The sequence below is a fragment of the Erythrolamprus reginae genome, chromosome 3, assembly GCF_031021105.1.
Source record: "Erythrolamprus reginae isolate rEryReg1 chromosome 3, rEryReg1.hap1, whole genome shotgun sequence".
Classification (NCBI taxonomy): domain Eukaryota; kingdom Metazoa; phylum Chordata; class Lepidosauria; order Squamata; family Dipsadidae; genus Erythrolamprus; species Erythrolamprus reginae.
The window spans coordinates 228,205-242,766 of NC_091952.1; the positions used below are offsets into that span (position 1 = coordinate 228,205).

The 14,562-nt window shown below is 67.7% G+C and overlaps 3 protein-coding genes across 7 annotated transcripts; 2 read left to right on the forward strand and 1 right to left on the reverse strand.

Moving 5' to 3' along the window:
- Positions 1-977: 977 nt before the first annotated feature.
- On the reverse strand, positions 978-3,363 carry SNRPB (small nuclear ribonucleoprotein polypeptides B and B1). The gene is made up of 7 exons (XM_070744302.1): positions 2,633-3,363; positions 2,394-2,545; positions 2,185-2,296; positions 1,856-2,008; positions 1,607-1,745; positions 1,284-1,409; positions 978-1,139 (listed from the first exon to the last, which is right to left on the reverse strand). Exons 1-7 carry the CDS (start codon positions 2,633-2,635, stop codon positions 1,102-1,104), a joined length of 723 nt encoding a protein of 240 aa, XP_070600403.1. The 5' UTR covers positions 2,636-3,363; the 3' UTR covers positions 978-1,101.
- ELMO2 (engulfment and cell motility 2) lies at positions 2,901-10,290 on the forward strand. Of its 5 annotated transcripts, none has more exons than XM_070744296.1 (22): positions 2,915-3,028; positions 4,568-4,677; positions 4,815-4,855; positions 4,963-5,035; positions 5,129-5,179; positions 5,303-5,484; positions 5,878-5,977; positions 6,069-6,220; positions 6,342-6,420; positions 6,609-6,644; positions 6,834-6,884; positions 6,990-7,112; positions 7,208-7,330; positions 7,417-7,521; positions 7,616-7,724; positions 8,146-8,282; positions 8,362-8,525; positions 8,610-8,722; positions 8,807-8,914; positions 9,002-9,084; positions 9,181-9,258; positions 10,012-10,290. In XM_070744296.1, the coding sequence occupies exons 2-22, from the start codon at positions 4,600-4,602 to the stop codon at positions 10,210-10,212; spliced, it is 2,187 nt and encodes a 728-aa protein (XP_070600397.1). In that variant the 5' UTR covers positions 2,915-3,028; positions 4,568-4,599; the 3' UTR covers positions 10,213-10,290. The 5 variants fall into 5 exon arrangements, with proteins under 5 accessions (XP_070600399.1, XP_070600397.1, XP_070600400.1 ...); XM_070744297.1 differs by having other exon boundaries at positions 2,919-3,024; XM_070744298.1 differs by lacking the exon at positions 6,609-6,644 and having other exon boundaries at positions 2,901-3,028.
- A 44-nt stretch (positions 10,291-10,334) lies between these two features.
- SLC35C2 (solute carrier family 35 member C2) lies at positions 10,335-14,275 on the forward strand. The gene is given in 10 exon segments (XM_070744301.1): positions 10,335-10,505; positions 10,584-10,740; positions 11,466-11,529; positions 11,626-11,698; positions 11,807-11,975; positions 12,054-12,137; positions 12,855-12,916; positions 12,918-13,029; positions 13,354-13,480; positions 13,559-14,275. Coding segments are annotated over 10 exon segments (1,707 nt in total). The 3' UTR covers positions 14,247-14,275.
- Positions 14,276-14,562: the final 287 nt, after the last annotated feature.

The following is a 14,562-nucleotide window of genomic DNA, read 5'->3' on the forward strand; positions in this document are numbered from 1 at the left end:
CTTGCTCATGTGTGATAGCTACTTTTTGGCTCAAAATATTTTTGTTCTATTTTCCTCCTCTAAAATCTAGGTGCGTCTTATCAGCAGGTGCGTCTTATAGAGCGAAAAATACGGTAACCATCAGGTGTAGTTTGTTGAGACAGTGAATTTACAGAGGTCTCCTTGGAAGTGGAACCATGGGCCTGCTCTCCAGTGGTGACTTCCAAACGTCCTGGACTAGCAGAGACCTAAACTGCTAACGTACGACGGGGGATGGAATCGAGGGCCAAGGAGCGTGGATTGGTTTTCACTTAATGTGGTGAACACGCCCACATTGGGAGCACGTGCAGGCCAAAGACCCTCTTCCCGTGTCCTCTTTAACAGGAGTCGATAGCGTCAGGGCAGGATGAGCCAGACCCACGGGTGGTGATCGAAACGGATGTCCAAGCCCCGTTGAGGCAGGCAGGGTTCCATGGGGTCTCATTTGTTGGGGTCCCAGGGAAAGGAGGGTCTTGCCTTCTCTTTCGGCTCAAGATCCCCAGGGACAATTGGTGGGCCACTCTGGGACACAGAATGCTGGACTCGATGGGCTTTGGCCCCATTCAGCAGGGCTCTTCTTAGGTTCTGGGAGATTGTTCAGTCCAGAGGTCCCTAGCATGCCAGCGGCTGGACTGGGCAAACAAACGAAGCCACATCCTTTATCCACAGAACTGGCCCTAGTACCTCAAACGTTTGTGTGTGTGTGTGTGTTGGGAAGCTGCTGATCCAGTCCAACCCCCTGCTCAAGGATGAGGGACTATGCCACTTCAGACAAGTACCGTGGAAGCAACCCCCTCACCATCTTGGCATATGTGTCCTTGGCGGCTACTTGGGAGGCAGCTGCTGCCAAGGAAGGGGATGGCCCTGTCACAGGCCAAGGGGTCCAAAAATATTCAGTCCCAAAACGCTCTCCATGTTTCGTTTCCCCAAACACAGGCATTACATTGACACCACAAGAAGAAACTGCAACATTTTATTAGAAAGGGCAACATGACATCCAAAAAACAACACATACACACACAACGAATGCTGCTCCTGCCACCTTGTGATCAGCCACATCGGCCCCCGGGTTCAGCATGGGTGTCAAGGCCTAGGTGGGCGCATGCCGGGAGGTGGGGGGCCTGGAAACGAGAACCACAATTACCTGCAGCCGCAAGAACCCTGAGCCACTGGTTTCCACCCCGGGCATCAGAACGGCCCCTCGTGCCAAGTCAAAGACGGTTCCCATCCCAGAATCCAACCCTCTCCAACAAAAGAGGACCTACCTCTCATGCCAGGGGGTGGCGGCCTCATTCCCGGCGGTGGCATCCCCATGGGAGAACCGCGGCCTGGTGGCATCCCCATGGGAGGGCCCATGGGGGGTCTCATGCCTGGAGGGGGGCCCATCATTCCTGGGGCGGAAAAGCAAGAGTGTCAGCAAGCGGCAGCCCCTCCCCTCCTCCCGCCGCCTCCCGGCCCAGCAGGGACCTCAGCGTAATCCTGCTTTGGCAAAGGCTCCTCACGGCAAGGTTCAGGTGCTACCACTCATCACAGGTCCCCTCGGCTCTGGTAGCGAGAAGCGGGTGCGGGCAGCGTAGTCAAAGCTCACCTGGAGGGGGAGTGCCCCTTCCCATGGGCGGGGGAGGGCCTCCACGGCCCGGTGCGTATTGAGTCGGGGCTCCTGCTATACTGGCAGTGGCGGCGGCCGCAGCGGCAGCCACTGTCCCTCGGCTCTGAGGCGTCATCACCTGTAATGAAAAAACAGTCCAGAGACTTTGAACAGGACCCGCCACAAGGCGAGGAGGACTCATCACCCCCACAGCAGCGTTCGTGCCCCAGGCAACTGAGCTCTGCTTACCTGTTGGGATGGCCCACCAACCCCACGCACAGGACCGGCCAAACCTGCAGGCGCTTGGGGCATGGGAGCTCCGGCTGGGACTCCTCTTCCAGCTGCTCTGCCGACACCGGGCCCCCCGGCTGCCCCAGCCAGGGGCACACGCGCGATCCCAGTCTGGAAAAGAGCCAGCCAAGGGGTCACCGTCCGTGCTGGGCACCCAAAACCCACCAGGGTTCCCTCTCAAGACAGCCGCTCTGGCCCCATTGGGTCCTCCATTCAATTGGCCTGTTAACAAAGGGGGCCAATCCGAAGAGGCCCCTTTGCCCCGCCCCCTTCCCCACCCGGCTTACGTCCTTGGGGGGCGGCCCCTCCACCGTCATGGAGACCAGGTTCTCGCCTCGGAGCAACACCAGGCCCAGCACGCGCTTCTCCTCCCGCTCGGGCTGCTTGGAGTTCTTGGGCCTGCCAGGAAGGGGGAGGGGAAGGGGAAGATGGCGGCCTGCGCCCCCCCCCCCACGCGGTGCCCCCCTTCCGCCCCCCCTCCGCCCCCGGCGCTCACTTGATCTTGCGGAACTCGTCGCAGTCGCAGAGGATGAGGTTCATGTGCTTGTCGAAGGCCTTGAAGGTGCCGATGAAGACGCGCCCGTCCTGCAGGATGCACCGCATGCAGTAGTCGATGTGCTGCAGCATCTTGCTGCTCTTGCCCACCGTCTGCGGGAGGGAGGGAGGGAAGGAGCGGCGGTCAGCGGGAGCGTGGGGGGGGGGGCGGCCCGGTTGCCCCGCCGAGCCCGGACTCACCATGGTGGCGGCGTCGCGTCTCCTGCCTCGGACGCCGCGCTTCCCGCTCCTTAGCGAACCGCCAACGCCAGCCCGCTTCCGCCGGAACCGGAAGCAGAGCTCAATTTCCGGTCCCGACGGCCTCCTTCCCAGCGGCTGCCGCCGGGCCCGAGCGACGCCGGGGTTTCCATGACAGCCTGTTCTTCGGCGACGGCCCCGCCAGTCCACCAATGGGGGAGGAGGCTCGGGGCGCCTCTTCCAATCGGCTGGGGAGGCGGGACCGAGGGAGCGGAAGGTCGCGGGGCAGGGGTGGAGAGGGCGGAGCCGAGCCCGGGAGGAGTGAGTGCGGGGCCCCAGAGCGGTGGGAGAGGCTGACCCCCCCCCTCCCCCGGCGCCCCGAGCGGCCTTTCAAGGCAGGTGAGGACGCGGCCAGGCGAGGGAGGGGCGGAGGGAGGGAGGGGGCGGCCTCCGGGGGGGGGGGGGGAAGAAGGCCTCGGCTGGGCCAGCCCCCGTCCCTCCCCCACTCCTTCCCTCCCCCGGTCTTCTGCCCTGGGGCTTCCACCCACCCACCCCCACCCCGCCTATGAAGCGGGAGGAGCCTCGGCCCGTTAGTGCTGCTGGGTCCAGAGGGGCAGTTTAAGCACGTGCCGCCCTTGACCCCTTCGGCGGCCCTCCCCCCCCTCCCCGGACGGCGCCTGGCAGCCCTGGAAGAAGGAGGGGGGCGGAGGAGGCGGCTTCCTCTCCAGCCCTCTTTGGGGCGCCCAGCTGGGCACGTCCGCTTCTCTTAGACACCCGCCCCCCATCCAGGCGCCTCTCCCTTGCGGGGGTGGGGCAGTTGGGGGGCGCCGGGGGGGGGCTCCCATGCCCAGCCTCCCTGCTGCCCCCTGTGTGGAGAGAGATGCTTCCTCCTGCCTGGCTGGTCCGACTTCCTGTTGGGAGGCAGGTGGCAAGTGCGGGCATCAAGGGCCCGAAAGGAGCAGCGGGAGGGGAGGCCGGGATTGGTGGCATATGGCATAGCAGACAAGTCCACTGTCCCCTTGACTTTCCCCGGGATCCCTTCCAAGACCGCCCGCGAAAGTCAAAGTAGAGATGCTCCCTCCCTTCCCCGCTCCCTCCTCCATTCCTGGTGTTTTGCCTCCCCCCAGGACCCACAGGGGCAACGGGGCGGCAAGTGGGGGCTTTGCTGCGCTCGGTGGGGTGGCGGGCGGCAGTAAGGCTCGGCTTCAGGTGGAGCGTACCACCGGTTGGAGAAAGCAGGACGGCTGGGGTGGGGAGGGGGGAGAGGAGGAGAGTGAAAACGCACAGTATTGTACATCGGGCAGCCCGGAAAACCCTTGCTATGCCAAAAAACCCAGGGAGTATTTTTTTAACAATATTGTTTGGAAAACCGTGGTGTAGGGAAAGTCAAGGGAACACTGTGGTACAAAACCCAGCAGGTAAAAGAGTCCCATCTCTGGAAGGGCTTTGAGGGACCCCCGTGGCCCCACCTGCGCTCCTCTGCTTGGAGGCCGGCAGGGGAACGTTGGCAGAAGCCCAGCCAGGCTGCGGTCCGAATTGAGCTTCAGTCTGGCCGCCCTGAGCAGAATTTATTTCACCAAGAGCAGCCTGGCCTCCTTCCCTGGGGGCGACCAGGGGCCCTTTGCTGTTGGGCAGGGTCTGTGCGCCCCCCCCTCTCTCTCTTGTCGGAGAGTTCCACTGGATTTGTTATGCCTCCCCACCCCCCATCCACCAACCGGGCGGGTTCCTGAGTGGGAGGTTCTCCACAGGTGTGTGTGTGTGTGGGGGGGGAGTTGAGGACCAGCTGTTCAGATTGCATCCCCGCCAATGCCCCTTCCCTCCCCTCTTCAGTCGTATGGGGGGGGGGGCTGCAAGGGCCCAGAGAACAGACCGGCAGCCAGCCCTGGTCCCGACCAACCCCTGGGCTGCTCACCTGTCAGCCCTCTCCTGCCCTGGCAGGTGTGGAAGGCGGCCCCTGTTTCTAGCGAGAGATGCCGCCCCCTCCGGACATTGTCAAGGTGGCTGTGGAGTGGCCTGGCGCCAACGCCCAGTTGCTGGAGTTTGACCAGGTGAGGGCTGGGTGGGCTGGGCTTGAGTCAAGGCTTCCCAGGTCTTGGCGGGAGGGGGCCTGCCGTGGGTGAGGGGTGGGGACAGGCAGGGCTTGGTCCAGAGAAGCCGCCTAGCCCTTGATTCTCTCCCTCTGCAGAAGCGGCCCCTGGTCTCCATCATCAAGGAAGTCTGTGACGGGTGAGTTCAGCCCCCTCCCCTCCAATGGGGGGGCTTCAGGAGCCCCCTCCCTCCCTGGTGAAGGAATGCCCAGGCTGGGAGGCTCAAAGGCTTCTCCGGCCGTTCAGGTGGTCTCTGCCCAACCCTGAATACTACACGCTGCGCTATGCCGACGGAGCCCAGCTCTACATAACGGAACAGGTAGGCGGGCGGCCCCCCCACTTGCAGGCCGGGAGTCCAACGCACGCACACACAGACCAGGGTTAAGCCGGCTTCCCTCTTTGTGCATCACAGACTCGTGGCGACATCAAGAACGGGACCATCCTCCAGTTGGCGGTTTCTCCAGTAGGTTTGGGCTGCGGCTGAGCCCTGCTTCTTCCTGGGAGGGTGGTTGGGTGGGTGGGGGCTCTCCTCCCCATGCCAGCTGCAGCGTTGGGGGCCTGCTCTGTCCCCCTGACTCCTTTTCAGTCCAGGGCTGCCCGCCAACTGATGGACCGGACCCAGTCCTCCACTCAGGAGGGCCGCCTGGAGGCCATGAAGGAGCTGGCCAAGCTCTCGGCTGACCTCACGTTCGCCACCGAGTTCATCAACATGGATGGCATTGCGGTGCTGACCCGCCTGGTGGAGGGCAGTTCCAAGCTCCTCTCTCAGTAAGCAGCCCCCACATACACCTGTGCCCCTTCCGACCGGCTGAGGACTGGACGTCCGGTCGCTCCCAGACCTCACTGCTGCCGGGGCAGTCAAGCACTCTTGGAGTTGAGGAAAGGGGGGTGCTAGAGGGCCGTCAGTCAGGCTCTCCCCTTCCTAGAAAGCCCAGAGGAAGCAGAGGGAAGGGGGGCGCCATCTAGTGGCCCCTGGGGTACCCACCCACTACCCGTAGTCAGCTTGGCAGTCCACGGAGGGGGGCACTCAGGGGCAGCCAGAGGAGGCCCCCACCCACCCCCATGGAGGCCTCTCTGCCAGGCACGGGGGGCGGGGGGCTCTGTCGGAGGCTGAGGAAGGGCCGACAGTGGGGGGGCCCCTGTGCCTTCTCCCCCCCTCAGCTATGGGGAGACGCTGGCCTTCACGCTGACCGCCTTCCTGGAGCTGATGGACCACGGCCTTGTCTCCTGGGACACCGTCTCCGCCAGTTTCATCAAGCAGGTGCGGCTGGCGGGGGGGGGGATCATCCTGGGGGTGAAGCCGGCTGGTGCTGACCGTCCGTGTGTGCGTGTGTGTGTGTCTCTGCCGGCAGATCGCAGGGTACGTGAGCCGGCCGATGGTGGACGTGTCCATCCTGCAGCGGTCTCTGGCCGTCCTGGAGAGTTTGGTGCTGAACAGCCAGGCGCTGTACCCGGTAGTGGCCGAGGAGTTCACGGTGGGGCAGCTCCTCTCCCACCTCCAAGTGTGAGTGGGTGTGTCCCCCTCCCCAAGGACCTGGCTGGGGCTCCCCCCATTCCCTGAGGCCCCCCCGCGGCAGGGCGGGAGAGCCAGACCGCTTCCCCCCCCTCCCTCCCTCCCCCTGCAGCTCCAACCCCGAGATCCAGACCTACACGGTGGCCCTCATCAACGCCCTCTTCCTGAAGGCTCCGGAGGAAAAGAGGCAGGCAAGTGGGGGGGGGCAGCAGGGGGTGCTCTCTCCCCCTGGGGGGCGGGGTTTCGGGTGTCTCTGCATGCACCCCCCCCGCCTGTGTCCCGTGAAAGGCTGCGTGTGCCCCTCCCCCTTCCCCCCCCCCCGCCTGCCGAGATTCCGTCACCTGCTCCCGTTGTGCCTGTTTCTGCTTCCCGCCCCTAGGAGGCGCTTGCTGGCCCGCTTGACCTGCCCTGCGCTGTAAGTCGCCCCCTGTGCCAGGGAGGGGGGGCCCGGCGGTTCCCTCTCCCGGGGGGTTGGGGCAGGAGGCTCCTCCCGCTGTCCGTCTTGGCTCCCAGGGTGGGCTGGGGGAGCAGCACAGGTGTGTGTGTGAGGGGTTGCCCCCTCTTCCACTCCCCCACCCCAATTCCCCTTTCACCTTCCTGGCAGGAGATGGCGGATCCCTTGGCCCAGAGGCAGCTGCGCTTGGCCGTCCTGACGGTGAGGCCCGGGGTCCCCTTCCCTTCGGCCTCACAGGCTTGCAAGGCAGTGGGGCCCTGTGGGGGCTGCTCCTGCTCTGACCACCTCCATGCCCCCCCCCCCCAGCACGTCATCCGAGGGAACCGGCCCATCAAAACGGAGATGGCCCACCAGCTGTACGTGCTGCAGGTCTTGACCCTCAACCTCCGGGAGGAGCGCATGATGACCAAGATGGACCCCAGCGACCAGGTGGGAGGGGCGTGGCAGGGCGTGGCAGGGGTCCGGTTGTTGCTGCTGCTGCTGCTGCCACTGGCCAGGCTGACTGCCACCCTCGTCCCACGCAGGCCCAGAGGGACGTCCTCTTCGAACTGCGCAGGGTCGCCTTCGAGGCCGAGGCCGAGAGCGGAGCCGGCGCAGACAAGCGGAAGGCCGTGTACAGCCGGGACTACAAGGCCCTGGGCTTCACGGTTGGTTGGCGGCTTGCGGAGAGGGAGGGGGGCCGGGCCAGGGCCCCAGAGAGAGAGAGAGAGGACCCCCCCGTTTGTCTCCGCAGAACCCCGTCAACCCGGCCCAGGACTTCCTACAGACCCCGCCAGGGATGCTGGCCTTGGACAACATGCTCTACCTGGCCAGGCACCACCAGGACGCCTACGTCCGGGTAAGGGGCCAGCTGACCCCGGGGGAGGTGCTGCGCCATCGGCCGCCCCGGGCCCCCTCACCACGGGCCCCCCTTCCTCCCTGCCGCCCCGCAGATCATCCTGGAGAACAGCAGTCCCGAGGACAAGCACGCCTGCCCCTTCGGCCGCAGCGCCATCGAGCTCACCAAGATGCTGTGTGAGATCCTGCAGATCGGAGAACTGCGTAAGCGGAGCCTGCAGCCCCCCCTGCACCCTCCCCCCCCGCAGGGGAGCCATTCAGGGCCAGAGGGGAGGGGCACTGCTTTCCCCCTCCGCTCTGAGCCCCACAGGACGCCTGGCCGGTGGCCGGCCATGGGTGTGTGTGGGTGTGGTTTGGGCAAGCATTGGCTGGCGAGGGGGGCCACTCGTGCCCCAGGGGTGGGCCGGGAAAGTCGGGGCTCCGCTTGGCCACCCAGAGCCTCCTCAGGCCAGTCTCGGGGCAACAGTGGGGGCGCCTATGCGTCCAGCCGAGGGGTTTCCGTTCCTCCCTCTCGCCCACCCGCCCTCCTGGGCCTTTTCAGCTGAGGCGTGCTGGCCCCGAGGCAAAGCTCCCCCCCCGGCTGGCCGCTCTGACGCTCCACTGCTTCCTCCCCGTCTCCGCCCAGCCAACGAGGGCCGCAACGACTACCACCCCATGTTCTTCACGCACGACCAGGCCCTGGAGGAGCTCTTCGCCATCGCCATCCAGCTGCTGAGCAAGACCTGGAAGGAGATGAGGGCCACGGCCGAGGACTTCCACAAGGTGGGTGGGGGTGGGGTGTGTCCTCCCCCTCCCCCTCCCTCCGTGGCCCTGCAATGCCTCCGCCCTCCCCCTCTGCCAGGTGATGCAGGTGGTGCGGGAGCAGATCACCCGGGCACTGCCCGCCCAGCCCCCCTCCCTGGAGCAGTTCAAGGTCAAGCTGCGCGGCCTGGGCTACTCGGAGGTGCTGCGCTTGCGCCAGTCGGAGCGGATGAGCCAGGACGACGTCCAGTCCCCACCCATCGTGTGAGTGGTTGCGAGGGCGGGGAGGGGGGAGCGGGGGTGGGCCCGCCCCCCTCTGACTGGCGCCCGCTGTCCGGCCTCCGCCAGGGAGCTGCGGGAGAGGGTCCAGCCGGAGATCCTGGCGCTCATTAAGCAGCAACGCCTGAACCGCCTCTGCCAGGGGAGCAGCTTCCGCAAGGCGGCCCACCGGAGGCGGCAAGGTGAGCCTTGGGAGGGGTTAGGGGCGGGGTTAGGGGTGTGGGTTTGGCCCCTGGCCGAGACCGCCTCCCCTGCCTCCCCCACAGAACGTTTCTGGCACTGTCGCCTGGCCCTGAACCACAAGACCCTCCACTACGGGGACCTGGAGGAGAACGCGCAGGGCCCCCCCGCCCTGGAGTCCCTGCAGGAGAAGAGTATGCGGGGGGGGGGGGGCGCACAGGGAGGGGGGCTTTGGGGGGAGGGGGGAAGGGTGTGTGTGACTGCAGCCCCTCCCCCTTCAGTCTCCGTGGCAGACATCAAGGCCGTCCTGACTGGGAAGGAGTGCCCACACATGAAGGAGAAGGGGGCGCTGAAGCAGAACAAGGTACGGGGGGGGGGGGGGGGGCAGGGAGGAGGACACGGCACCCCCCTCCCCTCTGGAGGGATGGAGAGTCACCGGGCGTCTCTCCCCCTCCCCAAGGAGGCCCTTGAGCTGGCCTTCTCCATCCTTTATGACCCGGACGAGGCCCTGAACTTCATCGCCCCCAATAAATACGAGGTGAGCAGAAGGGGGCAAGTGGGGGGGGCTGCTGCCTCCCACCCCCTGCTCCCCCCTCCCCCTCCTGGGCTGCCAGCTGTGCGGGGGGGGGGCGTGCCTGTGCATTGGCAGCCCCCTGACAGCAGGTGCCTTGCGTGGCCTTCGGCCAGACCCTGGGGGGTGGGGGGTGGGGGGGTGTTGTCCTTGCCCTCCCAGCTGAGTGGCTCCTCTTCAGCCGGGCCCCAGATTGAATCACCGACTCTGAAGCTCCTCTGCCTGGAAAGGGACCCCTCCCTCCATTATTATTATTATTATTATCATTATTATTCGATTTTTATGCCACCCTTCTCCTTAGACTCAGGGCGGCTTGCAACATGTTAGCACTTTTGAACAGAGCCAGCCTATGCCCCCCCCCATCCGTGTCCTCCTTTGACCCCCCCCTCGGGGGGATGGAAGGCGGAATCCACCTCCGTGTGAGTCAGGGGAGGAGTTTGTGCAGGAGCAGCTCCCCCTCCTCACTCGGGGGTCCCCCCTGTTCCCAATGGGCCCTGTGTGTGTGTGGGGGGGGGGCTACGGCTGAGCGCTCCGGGCCCTTCCCCCCCCCCGTGGCTGCCCCCTCCCTCCCCCCCGTTGCCCTGCGTGGCTCCCCTTGGAGGGCGGGGCTGCTCCCCCCTGCTGGCGCTGCCTGGGGGGCCGTGACCCTGAAGCGGGAGGGGGGCGGCGGAGGAGGAGCAGCCGCCCCCTTTTCCTGACCGGGCCTCTGGGCGCCCGCAGTTCTGCGTCTGGGTGGACGGGCTGCAGGCGCTGCTGGGGCAGGAGATGGCGAGCGAGCTGACCAAGAGCGACCTGGAGACGCTGCTCGGGATGGAGATGAAGCTGCGCCTGCTCGACCTGGAGAACGTGCAGATCCCGGAGGAGCCGCCGCCCGTCCCCCGCGAGCCCAGCACCTACGACTTCGCCTACCGCTACGCCTGACCCCCCCGGGACTGCTGGCGTCGGCTGGACCTGGCGCCCCCCCGCCCCTCCCCAAATAAAGCTGCGCCTGCCCCTCTCGCCCGGCTCCAGCTTCTTCCTTGCGCCGCGGCCGGCAGGGGGCGATGGCGGGAGGGGCGGGGCTGGGCGCTCTAGCCGCGCGACCTCTCTGGTGCGGGGCCGCTTCCGCCCGGGCGATGGCGGGGGCGCGGGGGGCTGCGCGGGCGGCGGGGCTGGTGCTGCTCTACTACGGCTTCTCCATCGGCATCACCTTCTACAACAAGTGGCTCATGAAGGTGGGCGGGGCCAAGGAGGGGGCGGGGCGGTGCAGGCGGGGCCCGGCGGACTCACCGCGTGGCCTCTCTTCCGCGCAGAGCTTCGCCTTCCCACTGTTCATGACGCTGCTGCACCTGCTGGTCATCTTCGCGCTCTCGGGGCTGGCCAGGCGCTGCTCCCGCCGCTGCTGCCCCGCTGCCCCCGGCCGCGCCCTCCTGCCCTGGGCCGCCTACCTGCGCCAGGTGGCCCCCACCGGTGAGCCTCGGGGGAGGGGGGAAGCCCCGGCGAGGCTCCCCTGAGGGCGCCCCCCTCCCTCTCTCCCCCCCCACCGCGCCCTCCTGCCCTGGGCTGCCTACCTGCGCCAGGTGGCCCCCACCGGTGAGCCTCGGGGGAGGGGGGAAGCCCCGGCGAGGCTCCCCTGAGGGCGCCCCCCTCCCTCTCTCCCCCCCACCGCGCCCTCCTGCCCTGGGCTGCCTACCTGCGCCAGGTGGGCCCCACCGGGGAGGGGGAGGGAAAGGGGGCAGGGGGGAGGAATGGGGGGAAGCCCCGGCGAGGCTCCCCTGACGGTGCCCCCCCTCCCTCCCCCCTCGCCGCGCCCTCCTGCCCTGGGCCGCCTACCTGCGCCAGGTGGCCCCCACCGGTGAGCCTCGGGGGAGGGGGGAAGCCCCGGCGAGGCTCCCCTGAGGGCGCCCCCTCCCTCTCTCCCCCCCACCGCGCCCTCCTGCCCTGGGCTGCCTACCTGCGCCAGGTGGGCCCCACCGGGGAGGGGGAGGGAAAGGGGGCAGGGGGGAGGAATGGGGGGAAGCCCCGGCGAGGCTCCCCTGACGGTGCCCCCCCCTCCCTCCCCCCTCGCCGCACCCTCCTGCCCTGGGCCACCTACCTGCGCCAGGAGGCCCCCACCGGTGAGCCGAGGGGGGCGGGGGGAGGGGTGGGGGGAAGCCCCGGCGAGGCTCCCCTGACGGCGCCCCCCCCTCCCGCAGCGCTCTCCACCGCCCTGGACGTCGGGCTGAGCAACTGGAGCTTCCTCTACATCACCGTCTCCCTGTGAGTCGCCCGGGGACTCCAGGTTGGGAGAGGGGGGGGGGGGTCGGGGGGTGGGGGTGCTGGGAACGCCCCTCACCCGCCCCGGCTTCCCCCCAGCTACACCATGACCAAGTCCTCGGCCGTCCTCTTCATCCTCCTCTTCTCGCTGGTCTTCAAGCTGGAGGAGCCGGTGAGACGCGCGCCGTGTTGGGGGTCCCAGGCCGGTGGTCACCCCTCCCCCCAGTGCCCCCCCGTCCTGTGCCCCCCCCGCGGGTGACGCCGCTCCCTTCCTTGCCAGAGAGCCGCGCTGGTGCTGGTGGTGGTGCTGATCGCAGGGGGCCTCTTCCTCTTCACCTACGAGGCCACGCAGTTCGACGCTCAGGGCTTTGCCATGGTGCTGGGCGCCTCCTTCCTGGGGGGCCTGCGCTGGACCCGCACCCAGATCCTCCTGCAGAAGGACGAGCTGGGTGAGTCGGTGAGCGCGTGGGTGTGGGGGGGGGGGCAGGGCCAGGCCCCCTGACCCCCTGCTGTCCCCCCCCCCGCAGGACTCCAGAACCCCATCGACACCATGTTCCACCTGCAGCCGCCCATGTTCCTCAGCCTCTTCCCGCTCTTTGCCGTCTTTGAAGGTCAGCGGGGGGGGGAGTGGTGACCTCGGGTGCCCCCCCCCACATCTCCTGAGCTGTCTTGGGGGGGGCAGCATCTCAGGGGAAGCCCCCTCGCGGCTCTGCAGGTGCCTTTCGGCCTCCCAGGAGCGGGAGAGCCCCACCCCCACCCGAGGCTGCCCACCCCTCCCCCCCTCCCCCTCTCTTCCAGCTCCAGGCCTTGGGCTCTGATCCCCCTTGGGGTCCTTCCTGCACCCCCCTCCTGATGGCATTCTTCCTGCCCAGCCAGAAGGGCCCCCGACGGTTCTTGAGGGGGGGGGCTGGCAGGACCATGGGGCAAGTGGATGGGGGCATGGGGGGGGAGCTCCCCTCGTCTGAGCAGGGAGTGGGAGCTTCACGTGGGCCAGGCCGAAGGAGCCCCCCCACGACGGCTCTGCGGCTGGGGACACGGAGGGGGGGGCAGCACGGAGGCTGTGAGCGTGAGTGGGAGGCAGCCGGTCACCCCTGGCCCTCCAGGCGGACTGGCCTGCACGGAAGGGGGGGAGGAGTGGGGGGAGTTTTCTGTGGTTCCCATCGGGGCTTTCTGCCCCCCCTGCCCCACAGAGGGAAGAGCAGCAGCAGGGGAAAGGCGCCCCCTCCCCTCCCTGGCCTTGCCCTCCCGCTCCGCTGCCTGTCCCTGGGGCTTCCCGGTGGTGCTGGGCCTGGGGTCTGCAGGCGAGCCCCCTCCCTCCGTCCCTGCAGGGCTGCCCCTGTCCGCCTCGGAGAAGCTCTTCCGCTGCCAGGAGGGGCCGCGGCTGCTGCGGGCTGCTGGGGAAGCTGGCGCTGGGCGGGGTGCTGGCCTTCGGCCTGGCCTTCTCCGAGTTCCTCCTGGTCTCCCGGACGTCCAGCCTGACCTTCTCCATCTCGGGCATCTTCAGGTACTGCGGGGGGGGGGGGCCTTCTCCAGACCCCCCTCTCCTTGGGGGGTGGTCTCTAGGGGAGATGCCCACCGCCTGCCTCTCTTGCTCTCCCCACACAATGGGGGGGAGCTGTGGCGGTTGTGAGCCCCCCCACTGTGTCTCTGAGCCCCTCCAGGAATCCACCCCCCCCCTCACAGCAGAGAAAGCCGGAGGGGGCTGGTGGGGGGGGCTGTTGAAGGCTGCCAAGGCCCCTCCCATCCCCCAGCCTGGCCAAGGGGTGTGTGTGTGCGATGGGGATGGACTGCGCGGAGCCTGAGACGCTGCCCCCCCTTCCCCCCCTCAGGAAGTCTTCACTCTCGTCCTGGCCGCTCATCTGATGGGGGACCAGCTCCTCCCCGGTCAACTGGCTGGGCTTCTCCGTCTGCCTCGTGGGCATCTCTCTGCACGTGGCCCTGAAGGCCCTCGGGGGTAAGCGGGGGGCGAAGGGGAGGGGCGGTCCTTCCGTGGGCCCTGGGAGGGCAGCTGACCTGACCCTCCCCCCCACAGGGCCAAAGGGCAGCAGGCGGCCCGAGGGGACCCCCCTCTGCTGCGGACCTGGAACTTCTGCTGCTGCCGGACCCCCCGGACGAGGAGGAGGAGGGGGCCGAGGACGCCCCTTTGCACTGATCCACCCCTGGGGGGCTGCTGGGGCCCCAGGGGGGAGGGGGAGGCTGGGCAGGAGGGCTGCCTCTGGGGGGAGGGGCTGGGGCCCCCGGAGTGGCTGGGCCAGAAGCCAAGTGTCAGGGCCTGCGGAGGCCCCCCCCCCACCCGCGCTGAGCTCCCCTCCGTGCCCCCCAGCAACTGCCTGCTTGGAATGGGGGCTGCCAGGACTCCCTGCGGCAGAGATTGCGTTGAGGGGCCGGAAGAAGGCGGCCTCCCCTTGTCCCCCTGTGGCCCCTGGAGGGAGACGTTGCCGGCCCTCTGGCCACAAGGGCCCCTGTGCCAAGCAGAGGAAGGGGAGGAAGGGGAGGACTGGCCGGCCTGGGAAGGGGGAGCCGGGGGGGGGCTGAACCTGGGTGCAGTGATGCCCATGAATCCTCACCCCCCCCCCCCAGAATGGCAAGGACTCCGGGGAGGGGCCTGGCTGGGCTCCTCCCCCACTGCAGCCATCTCTGGGACCCAAAGAACTCGAGACCCCCCAAGCAGACCAAAGGGGGGGGGCATCAAGAGCGGCACAGCCATTCGTCCCCAATAAATGGGCATCCATGTCCATCCCACCTGAAAGGAGGGTGTGTCTCTCTAGCCAGTGTCTGCAGGGGAGGGGGAAGGCGATCCCCCCCCCCCCCGATATGTGTGTGTGTGTGTGTGTGTGTGTCTGCTGGTGTTTCCTGGGGCCCAAGGGCCTCAGCAGTTCAGTTGGAGGGCAACCCCACCTTGGCCGCACCACAACCCCTTTGGGGACCCTGAACGGCAGAGGGGGGGGAGCTGGGCGCTTCTGAGGCTCTGATGGGCAGTCGGGCCAGGCCGTCGCTCTCAGCTGCTCCGTTTGCCCCGGTGGAGGCCCACCAGGT

Excerpts from the sequence above, each read along its gene's own strand:
- ELMO2 (XM_070744296.1), top strand. The coding sequence starts at position 4,600 with ATGCCGCCCCCTCCGGACATTGTCAAGGTGGCTGTGGAGTGGCCTGGC. Across the intron at positions 5,036-5,128 it reads AGCTCTACATAACGGAACAG|ACTCGTGGCGACATCAAGAA; the intron begins GTAGGCGGGCGG and ends TGTGCATCACAG. Across the intron at positions 9,085-9,180 it reads GGGCGCTGAAGCAGAACAAG|GAGGCCCTTGAGCTGGCCTT; the intron begins GTACGGGGGGGG and ends CCCCTCCCCAAG.
- SNRPB (XM_070744302.1), bottom strand. Across the intron at positions 2,009-2,184 it reads AGGGGCCGCCCCCCAAGGAC|ACTGGGATCGCGCGTGTGCC; the intron begins GTAAGCCGGGTG and ends GCTCTTTTCCAG. Across the intron at positions 1,140-1,283 it reads GCCACCCCCTGGCATGAGAG|GCCCCCCACCTCCCGGCATG; the intron begins GTAGGTCCTCTT and ends TCTCGTTTCCAG.